This window comes from Crocodylus siamensis, chromosome 9 (assembly GCF_052110815.1).
Source record: "Crocodylus siamensis isolate JL-2025a chromosome 9, ASM5211081v1, whole genome shotgun sequence".
Lineage (NCBI taxonomy): Eukaryota > Metazoa > Chordata > Crocodylia > Crocodylidae > Crocodylus > Crocodylus siamensis.
The window spans coordinates 65057187-65070566 of NC_143403.1; the positions used below are offsets into that span (position 1 = coordinate 65057187).

Genomic DNA, 13380 nt, shown 5'->3' on the forward strand with positions numbered 1-13380 from the left:
CTGAAATAGTCATAAAGTGTCCAGCGTAGCTACCACCAAAATTAATAGAAATATCCCTGTGCTGTGCTATATAACACAATTCCTACAACAGCAGTAACGGTAGCTGTTTCTTTCAAATTTGCTAATTCACAAAGAACGTTCTCTGTTTGCAAACCATTTCTGCTGAGCAAATGGTTCATCTTTTGCCCTTGCAAAGAGCATGATATAATGAATATTGACTGCAGATGGATGGTTGGTCAGTGTATTTACATTCCATTATATGGCACAAGTGCTGTGGACATTAGCAAGCTCGTATCTCAAGCATGAGCCTTTAATTTGTATCCCACAGACAGCAGCTTTTCAATCCTGCATGGACAGCTAAAAATGCATTAGATAGAAAGCTTCACATGTTGCTTTTTAGTAGGAGCAGTCACACTTTGTGTTTTATTGGTCTCTTCAGCAGCTGCAGGAAGCTTAAATGGCGCTCTTCTATTTCTGTATCCACAGGCTGTAAAAATAACTTTGCTTACTATGTATTTTAATTGTGTTGGTTAAACAGGATGATCTAAATGGTGTATGCATGGTACAGGGGCCTGGTAACAGAACAGCTTGCTTGTTTTTTGAACTTACAGCTTGCTTTTTTCTTTGGAACTGAAGCACTCAATCTATTACATTGCATTTATGGAAAGAGTTTTCCTGGGAGAAAAGCTGTGACCTTTCTGTAGATAAATCTCTTTTCTTCCCCCTTCCTTTTAAATCTACACTGAATCAGAAGATTACTTTTCTGCCATTAAAGCACATTGAGTGGTCAAAATTCACTTCGTGGAATATACAGCATGTGTGTGCATGTCTTCACTACTCAATTTTTGATAGATTTGAAATAATGTGTATTATGTAAAGTAGCTTCTTTGTAAAAGCAATGTGAAAGTGGAGTTGTCTGTTGGAGTTGCCTGTGCTATTGCATTTTTTATTCTTGAGCCTGGATAAAAGTGGACTTGCCTATGGGGATTTCTCTTGAACCTGTTCTTGGCATTCTTGATTCAAACGGGCCATTGTGCCTGCAAAACGGAACAAATCCAAACGGTAGGTGAAGGCAACCCATCTACTTAGCCCAGTTTTAAATTGACATTTTATTTACCTATACACAATGAAAAGCATCCTGAAAAGACCTAGAGATGCCTTAGCTTTCAAATTTGGAGAGAAAAAAAAACAACCACAAAGTGTAGTTCAGGCATTTTCAGGACTGAATTCCTATGATAGCTCCAAGCATTTTGTGGAGTTATGTAGTTATTATGCTTTATTAATTTCTTGAGTTAATAATATGAAACCGAAAGAGACCTGGCTCCAAACTCTACTGAGATTTGAGATCTGACCCAAAGTTTGCAACCCATTTCTAACGTAAGTACTGCTTCAGACTTCCGGGTGTTGAGTGGAACTTTATAAATAATTGGAAAACAAACATTTTTCATTTTTTGGAGGAGGAGGAAAAATTTTATTTGGGGTTGAATGAAAAAATATGCTTGAACCAAAGCAAAAAATCTCCTGGAGGCAGGTCACACATTTGGCAGTTTCTGCGATACATGTAATCTTGAAACGGAAAATTGAAACGTTTTGTGGAGAACAGTGGAAAGCAAACGTGTTGTATCTCTGTGAATTTGTTCGTATTTTTCATCTAAAGCTATTTGCTGAATTCTGATGCTGCCATATATGGTCGCTTATCAATGTTTCTTTTGTTTGCAGCATTATTTCAGGTGTCTCTTATTCTAGTATCAAATTGCTGTGTTTTACAGTCTCTTAACTCTTTCTGAAACTGCATGGCAGTCTTGATAGTCTTGGGAAAAGCCACCTTCCTTTGAATTGTCAATTCCCCTGTGTTGTGGATTAGGTTTAGAGGTTCCTATTATTCATGCTGCATAGTTTCCAACTACATGGTAAAACCCTGACTTGCCTAATGTTTGCATTCCCAATTGTTCATCTCCAGACTAATGGAAAGAGGCCCTGATCAATAGCAACGTGGACAGGTATGCAAAAACCCTTTGTGCAAACACTGAAGGCAATGAAGTGTAAGATTTCTTGGGGGTTTAATATTCAATTTACTTCTACAAAATATAGGGGTCAAAGTCCTGAGCCCCCTGGTGAGGAGTTCAGCTACTGGTGAGATGAACAAGGGACCTTAAACCAAGCAGAAAAGCTATGGGTGAGGGGTGAATCCTGAGCTAGAATAGAGTGCTCTTTGACACCATCCCTTTCTAGCCCTCTTTCCAGTGCAGAGTATGCATGGGGACACAAATGTTGTGGGGGGGTCTAAGGGGACGCAGAGTCACCTAATTCTCTTCTGTATGGAGGGAAACTTCCTTGCCAGTCAGTGAGGTCCACTCGTTTCCTAAGGGAGGCAGCAGGACGTTGTGGAGGGTAGATAACAGCATGACCGTAGAAAAATAATAAATATCAAAATGTTGCGCTTGCAACATGTATTCCTGAGGATGGCAACCATTGAAGGCTTGGAGCCTGACAAGATACTTCTATTGGTTGTTTGCATCTCTTCTTTCTTATGGAGGAATCTCACTGGAAACCTTGAAGGATGTTCTTTGGCTTCTCTCTGTAAAAACATCAAATGTTCCCAGTGCGACATCTCCTTTTGTTACAGGAGAAGACTATCAACCGCAATGTTGAGCGGGGCAGTTCTGCCCTTGATTCCCCCAAGATGTCTCAGTCTGGTCCAAAAGTGGAAAAATCCTCTAGCCAACAGCAGGAGGAAGATAAGCTGGTAAGTGATTGTCCAGTGGATGACAGAGCCCTCTTGAAAGGCTGCTTTATTGGTCTGAGGAGCCTTTAGGAGAGGAAAGAGCACGCTGCATGTAACCAGGAATCTTGGTCCTCTTGTACATCCTAAGGAAATAATAATCTCGCACCTCCCCGGCTCTGGCTATGTAAGAGGGGCATTCCAGCTGATACTGTAGGTGTTTATACAGCTTCAAAGTCTCCATTTGCAAGCATGTCTTAAATCTAGGAAGGCCTCTGACAACCACTTATTTTGGCTGCCCAGACAAATTTGACAGATAAGGGGAAGATATAGAGAGATACCCAATACTGGCACCGAGAGAGCCCCCATGAATGGGATCAGGCTTGGGGGATGGGAGAGTCCCTCTTGCTGTAGAGGAGATTTGGCACATAGGGATCTTTTGGCTGGACTTCATGATGTTCTTTGAGGTCTTTGCAAGCACTCAGAGCCTCCTGCCTGGGGCTGCTGGAGAAGCCTGACCTAGGGTTAATGTCAGAAAATGGGAAAGGTTTAGAGCTCTCTGCTTGCTTGCAATTAGTACTCCCTGGTTACTATTCCCCCTTCACTGTTTCTAGAGGCCCCTAGCTGATCTTTCCCAGCCACCACATCTTTCTGCCAAGGCTGTATGTTTTTCCACCGCTAGTCTGTTTTCTGTTGTCCTCACCACATAGCTTGACCTAGTTCCTGGCTAGCAGATGTTTTTGTCAATGCAATGTTCCTGTGTTCACATCATTATTAATTGCCGCAGCAATTCCCTGCACTAAAAATGTTCTCTGTGGTGCGACCCAAACATCCCCCTATTCCTTATTGGCTTTTATTTTTAAATGAGTGTAAAAAACCCCACACAACCGATCAGGAATCTGCTTAGAAATACAAGGGGTTTTTTCTTTGCTGACAGCTCTCATTTCCCTTGTGGGTGGCCAGGCCCAGAATTTTAAAATGGATCCCTAAAACTAGATTTCCAGCAGTGTATATCTAGGCATCAGAATTAATGGTCTTATTTTCAAAAGATCTGTCAAAGTTTGATCAGCATACTCCTGAAAAGCAGACCACTTTTCTGGGGGTGCAAATATGAGTTTGAGAGCTTAAAGTGTGGGCCATCTACATTTGAAAATGTTGGCTTTGGTCTGAAATCATGACCTTGCCTGAAACTTGAGATCTGCCAGCTCTGTGTGCCAGGACAAATCAGCAGAATATCTCTGCAGGGTCCCAAAGTTTGATGGCTGGACACACTTAACTTTGCTACTTGTGCAGATCATGTCAAGTTTCCTATTTGCACACATTCCGATAAAGTCTTTCTGACAGAGGGTTGGGGTTTTTTTTAGCAATATAAGACAAGTACGTCCTTCAGGTATCAGTTAGTCACAGCAGATCTTCAGACAGGTAATGGCTGCTTGTCTTTTACCTGGCTAAGCAGCAATGCTTAGAATTTCCCTTCAATTACCACTATGGTTTGTTTGGTTTTTTTTAATGCTCATTCTTGAGAATAATGGAAATGATGGAAAGGTCCAGCGTAATAAAGACTCGGTGGCTGATGAATTTTCCCTGGAGCCGAATTAGTACATTGCAGATCCACATCGAGAAGTGTTGTTTTTTTTATCTGACCTATTTGCTCTGTGCATTTTTCCCTGAGTCAGGTTGGTTGCTAAGCTATTGTGGAGCCTGTGCCACTTGGAGTGAGTCATGTAGTCTTGTGGACTAGGGAGCTTCTGTTTTTTCCATTCAATACCTCCGTATCCTTTCTAGCCAACGCAGACACAAGTGAGTGCTTCCTTAAACGTCTATAGTTGCTTCCACTAGGGGGAAAAAAAAATCTGTAATTGCTATAATTGCATTTTGGAACAATTTATTTTTGTGATGAGAGAAGAAACAGTTAACCCTGCCATACTCTAAACTGCAAATTTATTGTATTTGCACATTGATTTGCTTGGTGTTATGAGACCAGTTTATCTCAGGCATTAACCTTTACAAGGGAAATAAAACTGCATTGTTATAGAACTGTCAGAATTAATATGTATGTGTCATAAATGAATGTTATATCCTTGTTCTTAATAAAATTAGCCTTAGGATGGGCTATGCTCGAACTGGAGTTGTAGGAAATAAAGGAGTTATATCACCCTTTAGTGGTGGTCAAAGGGACTGAATTGAAATAACTCAAGATATATAGACAATGCTTTTAATCTTGCAATCTCGTAAGAGTCAGGCCTTATGAATTTCAGGCTGATGCCCTATCCTACAGTCCACACTTTAGTTTACTCAATAGTTTAATGTGAAAAAAATCTTGTAGGTGATGTGATCGAAGCAGGGGATGCAGCTGGATATTTGCACATGCTGAATGTTTGTCAGGGAACCAGATTCTCCCTTTCCTAAATGTATCATTTCACCCATCATTATCCTTTGGACTATATGGCTGTTGCTCATATTTCCCCTCTTATCCCAATTTAAGGGAAGAGGAGGTTCTGACATTCCTAAAAGACAGGGACAAATGAGGACACAGCCAGGAAGCTGAGCAGTAAATATGAATGCTAATGCCCTGTCCTTGCATATAACTTGTCTTGCTTGCACTTTATATCCCTCCACTGCTTTGTCTTTGTGTTTGTTTAGGTTCGTAAGCCCTGGAGGGGATGTTATCTTTCTATGCGGGTGCACATTTGGGTTTTATAAATAGCATCAGTTACAAGTGACTGATTTGCATGGCGTTTGCCCAGTGCTCCCAAGCAATTGTGCTAAGCGCTGTACAGGCTATGTACAAACCATCAAAAAGCTCGAGGCTGAACTGATTCAGCCTTTGCAGGTTAGTCTAAACCACACTGATTAAATTGAAATAGAAGTGAGCAGACTTTTACCTTTGATCCAGAAAATGCAGCCACGGGCCCACAGTGGCTCAGGCCACAAGCCAGGGAGTGCTAGAGCATGGCTCTTTGGCTTTGTGTCCACTTCCTCTTCCTGCTGCCCCTGAGGTCTCTGGGATTTGCAGTCCAAATTACAGAAGCAGGACTCTGCAGGATTGCCCATCACTTCCTCTTCCAGGTGCCTCTGGGATTTGTAGTCCACAGTCACAACCAACAGTAAGTTTGAGTGGGGGAAGGAGTGTTTTAACCCCCTTCTTGACCCCAGACCACATCCTGGGCTTGCATAGGGGGGTCCAGTGAGCCAGCCAGTGAACGAACCCTCACTGCTCCAGCTAGGGACCAAAGGGACGGGGCCAGCCCTGCTCTCTGGAGCAGACAGCACAGCCCAGCCCAGGGCTGCAAAATGCTGGGATGCTGGAGGACTGTGATTTAACTTAAACTAGGAAGGGGTCTGGGGCAGAAGTTGCATAAGGTGGTTTGACACAAATCAGTTAAGTCTGATACTACATTCAACCAGGTTTCTTTTGAACCAGTTTCAGTGCCTAATATTTGGCATTTTAGGTTTAAATCCCAACCTGAATAACAGGTGGAAAGGACTTCAGCAAGCTCACCCTAATTTCAAACACAATGTGCTTTTACAAATTACAGTGCAATCCAGTATGACTCAGAATTCGCATGATCCATCCTCAGTTGCATCAGTGGGCATTTTCAGGATTTGGGATACTGCAAAGTTTTGTGTTTGTGTGCATGTCATCCTGCCAGTGGTTTCTGTAACTTGCCACATCTTTTTCAAGTGTTTCCCCATAGTAAGCATAGCATGAAAAAGCAAAGCAATTAAGTGTGTTGGGATGGCAAGTATAAATGTGCAATTTAGGAACAGGTCACAGTGTGTTTACAGATGGCGCTGTTGAATTTTTTTGAACATTAACATACTGCATTGGATAGCAGCAAGAGCCTGCTCCCTGAACGTGTGCCATGTCATCCCAGTTAGAGCATGTGCCAAAGGGTGGTATCCCCTTGCTGTTCTGATGAGTTGGTCCTTAGTCATTCACCCACATGCTCCTGTTTAACCCAGGGGTGGGCAATTATTTTGGCTGGAGTGCTGCTTACTGAGTTTTGGCAAGCCATCGAGAGCCGCATGACAGGCAGCCAGGGGCAAATAAATATTAATTTTCAAAAAAATTTAGGGGCCTGGCAGGCTGCATCTGGCCCGCGGGCTGCATTTTGCCCACCCCTGATTTAACCCTATGTCCTACTTATCCTTGATATAGACTCTTCATACCAACACTGCATTCTCCCACTATTCTGAGGGAGATGCAGCACCATGTAAGTAGAAGGAGGGTGTCTAAAGGGCAATATTATTTATTATTTAGAGTATTGCCAAGGAACCCTGGCCCTATAGCAGTTCCCCCATGTGCTTTACGAGCACAGAACAAATAGATGCCGCAAAGAGCTTATGTCCTCATCCCTAGACTGAATGTCACATCCAATATCTTCCACTAGCCGTTCAATGTCACTCCCCAAAACTTGTGGTTTCCTATGCAATGACAGGTTGTGTTCATGCTGACTCAGTCTTAGGGTGTTCTTAACTGTATACTGTTGTACTCTAATGCTGGATCTGTAAATTCTGTTCTATAGCCCAAAAAAGACAACAGGAAAGCAAAAGAAAGCTCTGCAAAGCCTCTGAACCACAAACCTGAGGCCAGGACTAAAGAGAAAAGTGCCTCCGCATTTCTCAAGAAGAGCAAGGTAAAATTTACAATAAAGTTATAGACCCTGTACTTTCACAGTGGGGTTTTTTTTTAAACACTCCCTTCATGGATTGTTGTAAAAATACTTCTCTTTGCATGTCTAGTCCTGTAAAATGTCTCTGAAAGTAGCTAGTGCCCTGTGCTTCACAGAAAGCTTCCTGGAACCCTGCAGTAGGCAGCTGTGTTCATGGAGAAACTTTCTTCCTGACCCCTTTTCATTAGAGACTGGCTTGAGCTCTGACAGGGGTTTCCTAGCACTTCCAAAGCCCTTGGTTGTTATTCCTTTTAATATTCCTTTTAATCCTTACTCATTCTAACACCACATATTTTGTCTAGTTCTCTTCTCACCATTGGCGTGCCTACACTTTGCACTACTTTTTTGATTTATACCCTATTCCTGAAATGTCCTGTTTCTTTTGCGTTGTGTTGCACTGACTGAGTGGTGTTTCCAGGATGCAGAGGATTTGGATTTATTCTTTTAATAAATAGGACATTTCATAGCATTCCTGTTTTTAACAATGGAGAAACTTGCATTTTGATGCTTAAAATATTGGCTATTTTTCTGTAAATTCCCCATAAGAAAGGTGTTTGGCAGTGTTTGATAAAAATCAGTGTGACCTAGTGATGAGAGATGCACACATTTCAACTTGCCTAAGCTTCACTTAGGAGGTATTAAAAGGCCTTTTATACGGTGAATTGTTTCAAATGTGATTCATTAGTTGCTTCTAAAGGCGGCGTGATAGAAAGCACCTGGTCATCAGTAGCGTAACTGGGAGTGGGCGAGCAGCTGGGCACGAGCCCTGGGCACTGATTTAGAGTGGGTGCCAGAGTGCAGGTGCCACCCTATTGCAGCTGCTGTTTTTCACCACAGACCCCACCTTCTTGTACATTACTGCTGGTGACAGAAATCAGCTGTGCTTGGGAGAGGGAGTGGGGTTCAGGTGCAGTAGAGCTCAGGGGGAGGAGGGGGTAGCTACTGGGGCAGCTGGGGCATGTCCCAGTAGCCCTAGTCCCTTCATCAGCCTTATGCCGACCTGTGCTGCAAGGTGAGGTGTCAGCGCAGTTAGTTGGCAGCCAGGGGGTTAACTCAGCAGATGAGAACCACCGTCATACCACGATATTGCAGCCACTAATTTTCTCGCTGCTGAATTCATCGTTGCCCATTGCCACCTCAATCCATGGGAAAGGATTGAGCTTTCCTATTTCCTGTAAAAGCACAGTTCTTCTGAAATAACATGGCATGGCGGTAAAGGGGCAGCTTCCCCTGATACCCCCGCCTCTTAGCACAGAGGATTTCATTATTCAGGCCTGTCAATCCCACTTCATACACTAAAAATCTTCTATTAAAAAAAATCTATTTGGGTATTTGGCAACACTTAACTTTTTTTAACTCTAACATTTACTCAGTGTTTTAAAAGCTTAATAGGACCTCATGTATTAAATATTTATGTACAGATTTAGCAGATCTAATTCATCACAGTTTGATTAAATTTTCCTAACACTGTTCATTCATGACAAAACCAGCTGCTTCAGAGAATGGAAACTGCACGACTGAATTACTCATTTGAGTTCAATGTCCGGTTCCATTTGTAAGATCTATTAATATTCCAAAATCAAGCAGTGGGATCCTCAGCAGTCTTACTGGATGCCTTCTGGCTCCAGACACTATAGTCCTTTAACCAGGTGTAATAATCCGGCAGACTCAGTTTCTGGAACTCTTTCTCACCAGCACATATTCAGTCTGCCTGTTGTTGACCTATGCTGTATTTTAGTCCACTTTATAATTAGAGGAGATGGAGAACTTTGATTTCGGGAAGCTACCCATGTATCCTCCAATGTTTACTTTGCTGAACCAGGCTTTGGCAACCTTTCAGCAATGGGGGGCTGAATGAACAGCTTGGTTCAAAGGTGGGCCAGTGCTTGTGACCCAGCTGCCGCTGCTGCCACCATTGCTTCCCCCACCTCCAAATGCCACTGCTCTCCTGGCTTGGTGAACCATATAAAATCCCTTTGTGGGCTGCATCCAAGCCACAGGCCGTAGATTGCTGACCACTGTGCTAGATTATCCCGTCACTCGGATCATAAGTGTCTGCATAACCTGACTTTCGAATTTATCATTTGGCTACAATAGCAGGTGCTGTGGGTTACCATAAAATACTCAGATTTGTTGATAAGACTCATTTTCTTAAAAACTATATTTATAATTTTATCTAATGCTTCTTATTTAGCAGGGTTTTTCATTAGTTAGTTTACAGAATTTAGTTTATCATACATGGTGTCCTTTCAGCTCTGAGAGCAGAACTGTCAAAGGTAGCTCCAAATTGGAAATGGATTTGAGCCTCCAAATTCAGGTCTGAATTTCAAATGCCCCCAATTTCAGGCTGATGCCCTATCCTATAGTCCACACTTCAGTTTACTCAATAGTTTGACATTAAAAAAATCTTGTAGGTGATGTGATCGAGGCGGGGGACGCAGCTGGATATTTGTACATGTTGAATGTTTGTCAGGGAACCAGATTCTTCCGTTCCTAAATGGGTCATTTCACCTATCATTATCGTTTGGGCTGTTGCTCACATTTCCTCTTTTATCCCAATTTAAGGGAAGAGGAGGTTCTGATGTTCCTAAAAGACAGGGACAAATGAGGACACAGTCAGGAAGCTGAGCAGTAAATATGAATGCTAATGCCCTGTCCTTGCATATAACTTGTCTTGCTTGCAATTTATATCCCTCCACTGCTTTGTCTTTGCATTTGTTTAGGGTTGTAAGCCTGAGATTTTGCCTTGACTCTGAGATTTTGATAAAGTTGGGGATAACATTAAAAACTCTGGTTTGCATCCAGATGTTGACCAGTCGTGCCCTGAGGTGGTTCAGATTGGGTTGTATTTATCAAGAATGCATCTTTGAGGTTCAGATAAAGTTACAAAACAGTGCTAAGCTCCTATGACCAGGGACATGGGTATTCCTGTCACCATGTCATAAAAATGTCGGATACCGCATTTTAGTTTTGACTTCATTATTAAAATCTCGTCATGTGCTAGTAGTCGCATTAAAGCTGCCATTGGAATAACTGTTCTGTTATTGAGTTATTGCAATGTGGGTAGTGATTTTTTTTTCATATTCACACCTGAATGATAACCTTGATGAGTTGTTTTTGCTTTAATGACCAGAACATTGTGGGGTAATCACAGAAATGGTTGGATGTGCCTAGGTAGTTCCTCATATGTCCAGAATCTCTTAAAAGCCAGCAAACTTCAACCTTTAGAAATGCCTTTAGAGGCACTGGCTGGGTACAAAATGAAAACAGCAACAAGGGGACTAATGGTGTGTGACAGTAGTTTCCTAACATTAAAAGCAATAAGTTTGCACACCCATAAACTGGATAGTCAGCTTCAGGTTGAATTCTCCTCTGCCTGCCCTGACCCAAGTGTTCAATGTGCATCGCATTTCAGTTCTGAGCAACTCTTGAACTTAGAAGGTGAAAGATTTAAGTGTGCACTATTCAGATGGGTCTGATGGGTTTTTCTGGACACTTGGATGTTGCCTTCCTTGACCCCATGTTTCACCTTCCCGTGAAACACGGTTGCTGCATGTATGGAACTGAACTGAGCACTAGAGGACAGTGTGCCACTGATGTTTTCAGTGAAAGTCTTTATGCAGAACAAAGTGTTTTGTTCATGCTGGTAATAAACAAGGCCCCATTCTGGTAGAGGAGGTAGGTTCTCCTGTTATAATATATACAGGGGTAGAACAGCAGGTTTTGGGAACATGCTTTACTTGAGGTGTACAGCGCTGAGTGTGCGTTCAGAATACTAGGCGGCTCCTAAGTTCATAACCTCTTCCAGCTTGGAAGTATAAATACGTGGGAGGAATCGGTTAATCTTCCATATTAGGGATAAAAGCTTAACATTATGCATTTTATCACCTGGTAGTTCAAAGGTTAAAGCGCAGATATTTTTTACTTACTGTTGTTCATATATTCATCAGGTTTTCTTACCATTCCCACTACTGTAATATCTGACTAGTTCCATTTACTACATGCTATTGTGAATTAATATTTTCTCTACAGAGTTTTAGTATGTTTTTATTTTCACTGGGAAGAGCATTTGAGGAAGGCATTTTAGAAAACTTGGTATTATCGTCATGCTGAGTTTCAGGACTACTGCTTTCTTTATAAAGGGGCTTTTCTATGAGGATCACTATGGATGTATTCCTATGCTACCAGGTTGGTTAATACGGAAGGTATACATGCTCCAGACTATAAGAAATTGGTCTTTCTGAGAATTAATCACAAAACAGATCCAACATAGATTTTTCCCCCAATTCAGAACAAAGCCAAAATTCAATTATGTTTTGCCAAAGAAACAAAAACAAATTCAAAAACAAAAAAGATCCATATTGTTTAAGGTCAGTTTGTAAAATATTTTAATGTAATAGATGTCAGAATGGGGTCCTTCAATATTTTGAAAATCTTTCTCCATTTTATGCCTACATATTCCTATTTTGATTTTTGCAAAACATAGTGATCTAAATAACACTGTATTTTCAGCCAAAAAAAAAAGCTGTTTAGGAGAAAATGTTATGACAAGCTCCAAGCTTGGTACTCAACTCTTTCTGGACATCTGGAAAGCTCTGGTTACAGGGACTTGACTCTCAGCTGCAGTGAGGCATCTTTAATATTGCTTTGCTAGAACAATATAAAAGGGTATCACAACCAGAGATTGTCAGCCTTACGTCTGAACATGCTGGATGACCAAGAATATTCTTCCATCAAATGAGCCTCCTACTACAGGCTAAATTTCAATACTGTCCAAGTTTAGGGGTATTTCACTCCACAAGTAAACCCACTGAGACAAGGCAAGGAGTTAGGTGACAGGAGAGTCTGGTCCATATAAGTACCGCTGGCTATCCTTTACTATAGTCTATCAGCACTAACCTCCGAGCAGGTCTTTATTTGCATCAGTCCTGTTCCTCAGTCAGCAAAGTTTAGTTGTGTAACAGCCAATTCTCACGGCAGAATGCGTGACGTGGCAAAACGTGCCAGCGTTCATTCAAAATGATGGTACTTTAGAAGTACTCTACCCTGAGGTGGATGCTCAAAGCAGGAGGAAAAGGGATGATTAAAGTGCTGACAGAGGTGGGTATAGCAGAGCTGTATGTGAAGGAAGGGAAGCAGTGAACCAAGAGCAGCCCTGTGGTGCCATCATGTGGCATTCAATGATATTTGCAATAATCACAGTGATCAGGGCTAGTCAGATACCATTCATCGGATTAGTAAAAAATTCTACAAATGGAAGAAGTTCTGTTTTCTTAAATTCTTTGGAGCTACCAATTATTTGTACGCTCTTGGTTCCTGGGTATGACCATAAACTGCATCCGACTGGAGGGCCTGGTGGCAATGTGCTGGGATTACTCATGGTGGGGTAGCTCCTATAAAATCCCATGATGTTGCAGCCTTCAGAGTAAGGCATGTATGGGGCATCTCAAAACCCTAACCCCCACTGTCTTGTGGGTATTCCTTGTTTGGATAAAAGCTAGGGAAACACATCCTCGCTAGGGTGTTAGGCGGTCTGCTCCCTGGCAGTAGCTGTAACCATCAAGGCACTGAACCTCTGGTCTCAGTCTGGCCTTTGGATTCTGTCTCAGTGGTGTAAAGTTGGGATGGTAGGTCTTGGGCAGCCTCCACTCCATAGTTTTGCCAAGGCATACGTGTTAAAGGTCTTGCTGACTAGACCTCTGACACGTACACCATGATCCAGAGGATCCACAGTAGCCTCCTGTACTCTATTGGTCATGTGGCATTGTCTTTTGCTCCCTGATTTGATTAATGAAACTTAAAAAAAAAAAAAAAAAGGTAATTAATAATTCACTTCTGTTTTGGAGTATTCCCAGGCATTGTGACTAGTGAATGCTAGTTGTTTCATTATTCATTGGTAGCAAATTAGCATAACCCCCAAGAAGTGGAGGCCACCTCACTGGGAAAGTTTAATCACTTTTGAAAACCTCATGGTTGGAACAA

The 13380-nt window shown here is 42.0% G+C and overlaps 1 protein-coding gene across 8 annotated transcripts in view; it reads left to right on the top strand.

The window, feature by feature from the left end:
* RIMBP2 (RIMS binding protein 2) overlaps window positions 1–13380 on the top strand; it is a 328093-nt gene that overhangs the window by 8156 nt on the left and 306557 nt on the right. The window contains exons 2-3 of one of the 8 annotated variants that reach the window (XM_090061952.1): window positions 2627–2746; window positions 7252–7362. In XM_090061952.1, coding sequence (XP_089918078.1) covers window positions 2627–2746; window positions 7252–7362 — 231 coding nt within the window. Of the gene's footprint in view, window positions 1–1401; window positions 2747–7251; window positions 7363–13380 lie in introns of those variants that run through there. The other 7 variants (XM_090061961.1, XM_090061956.1, XM_090061950.1 and 4 more) reach the window with 7 other exon arrangements.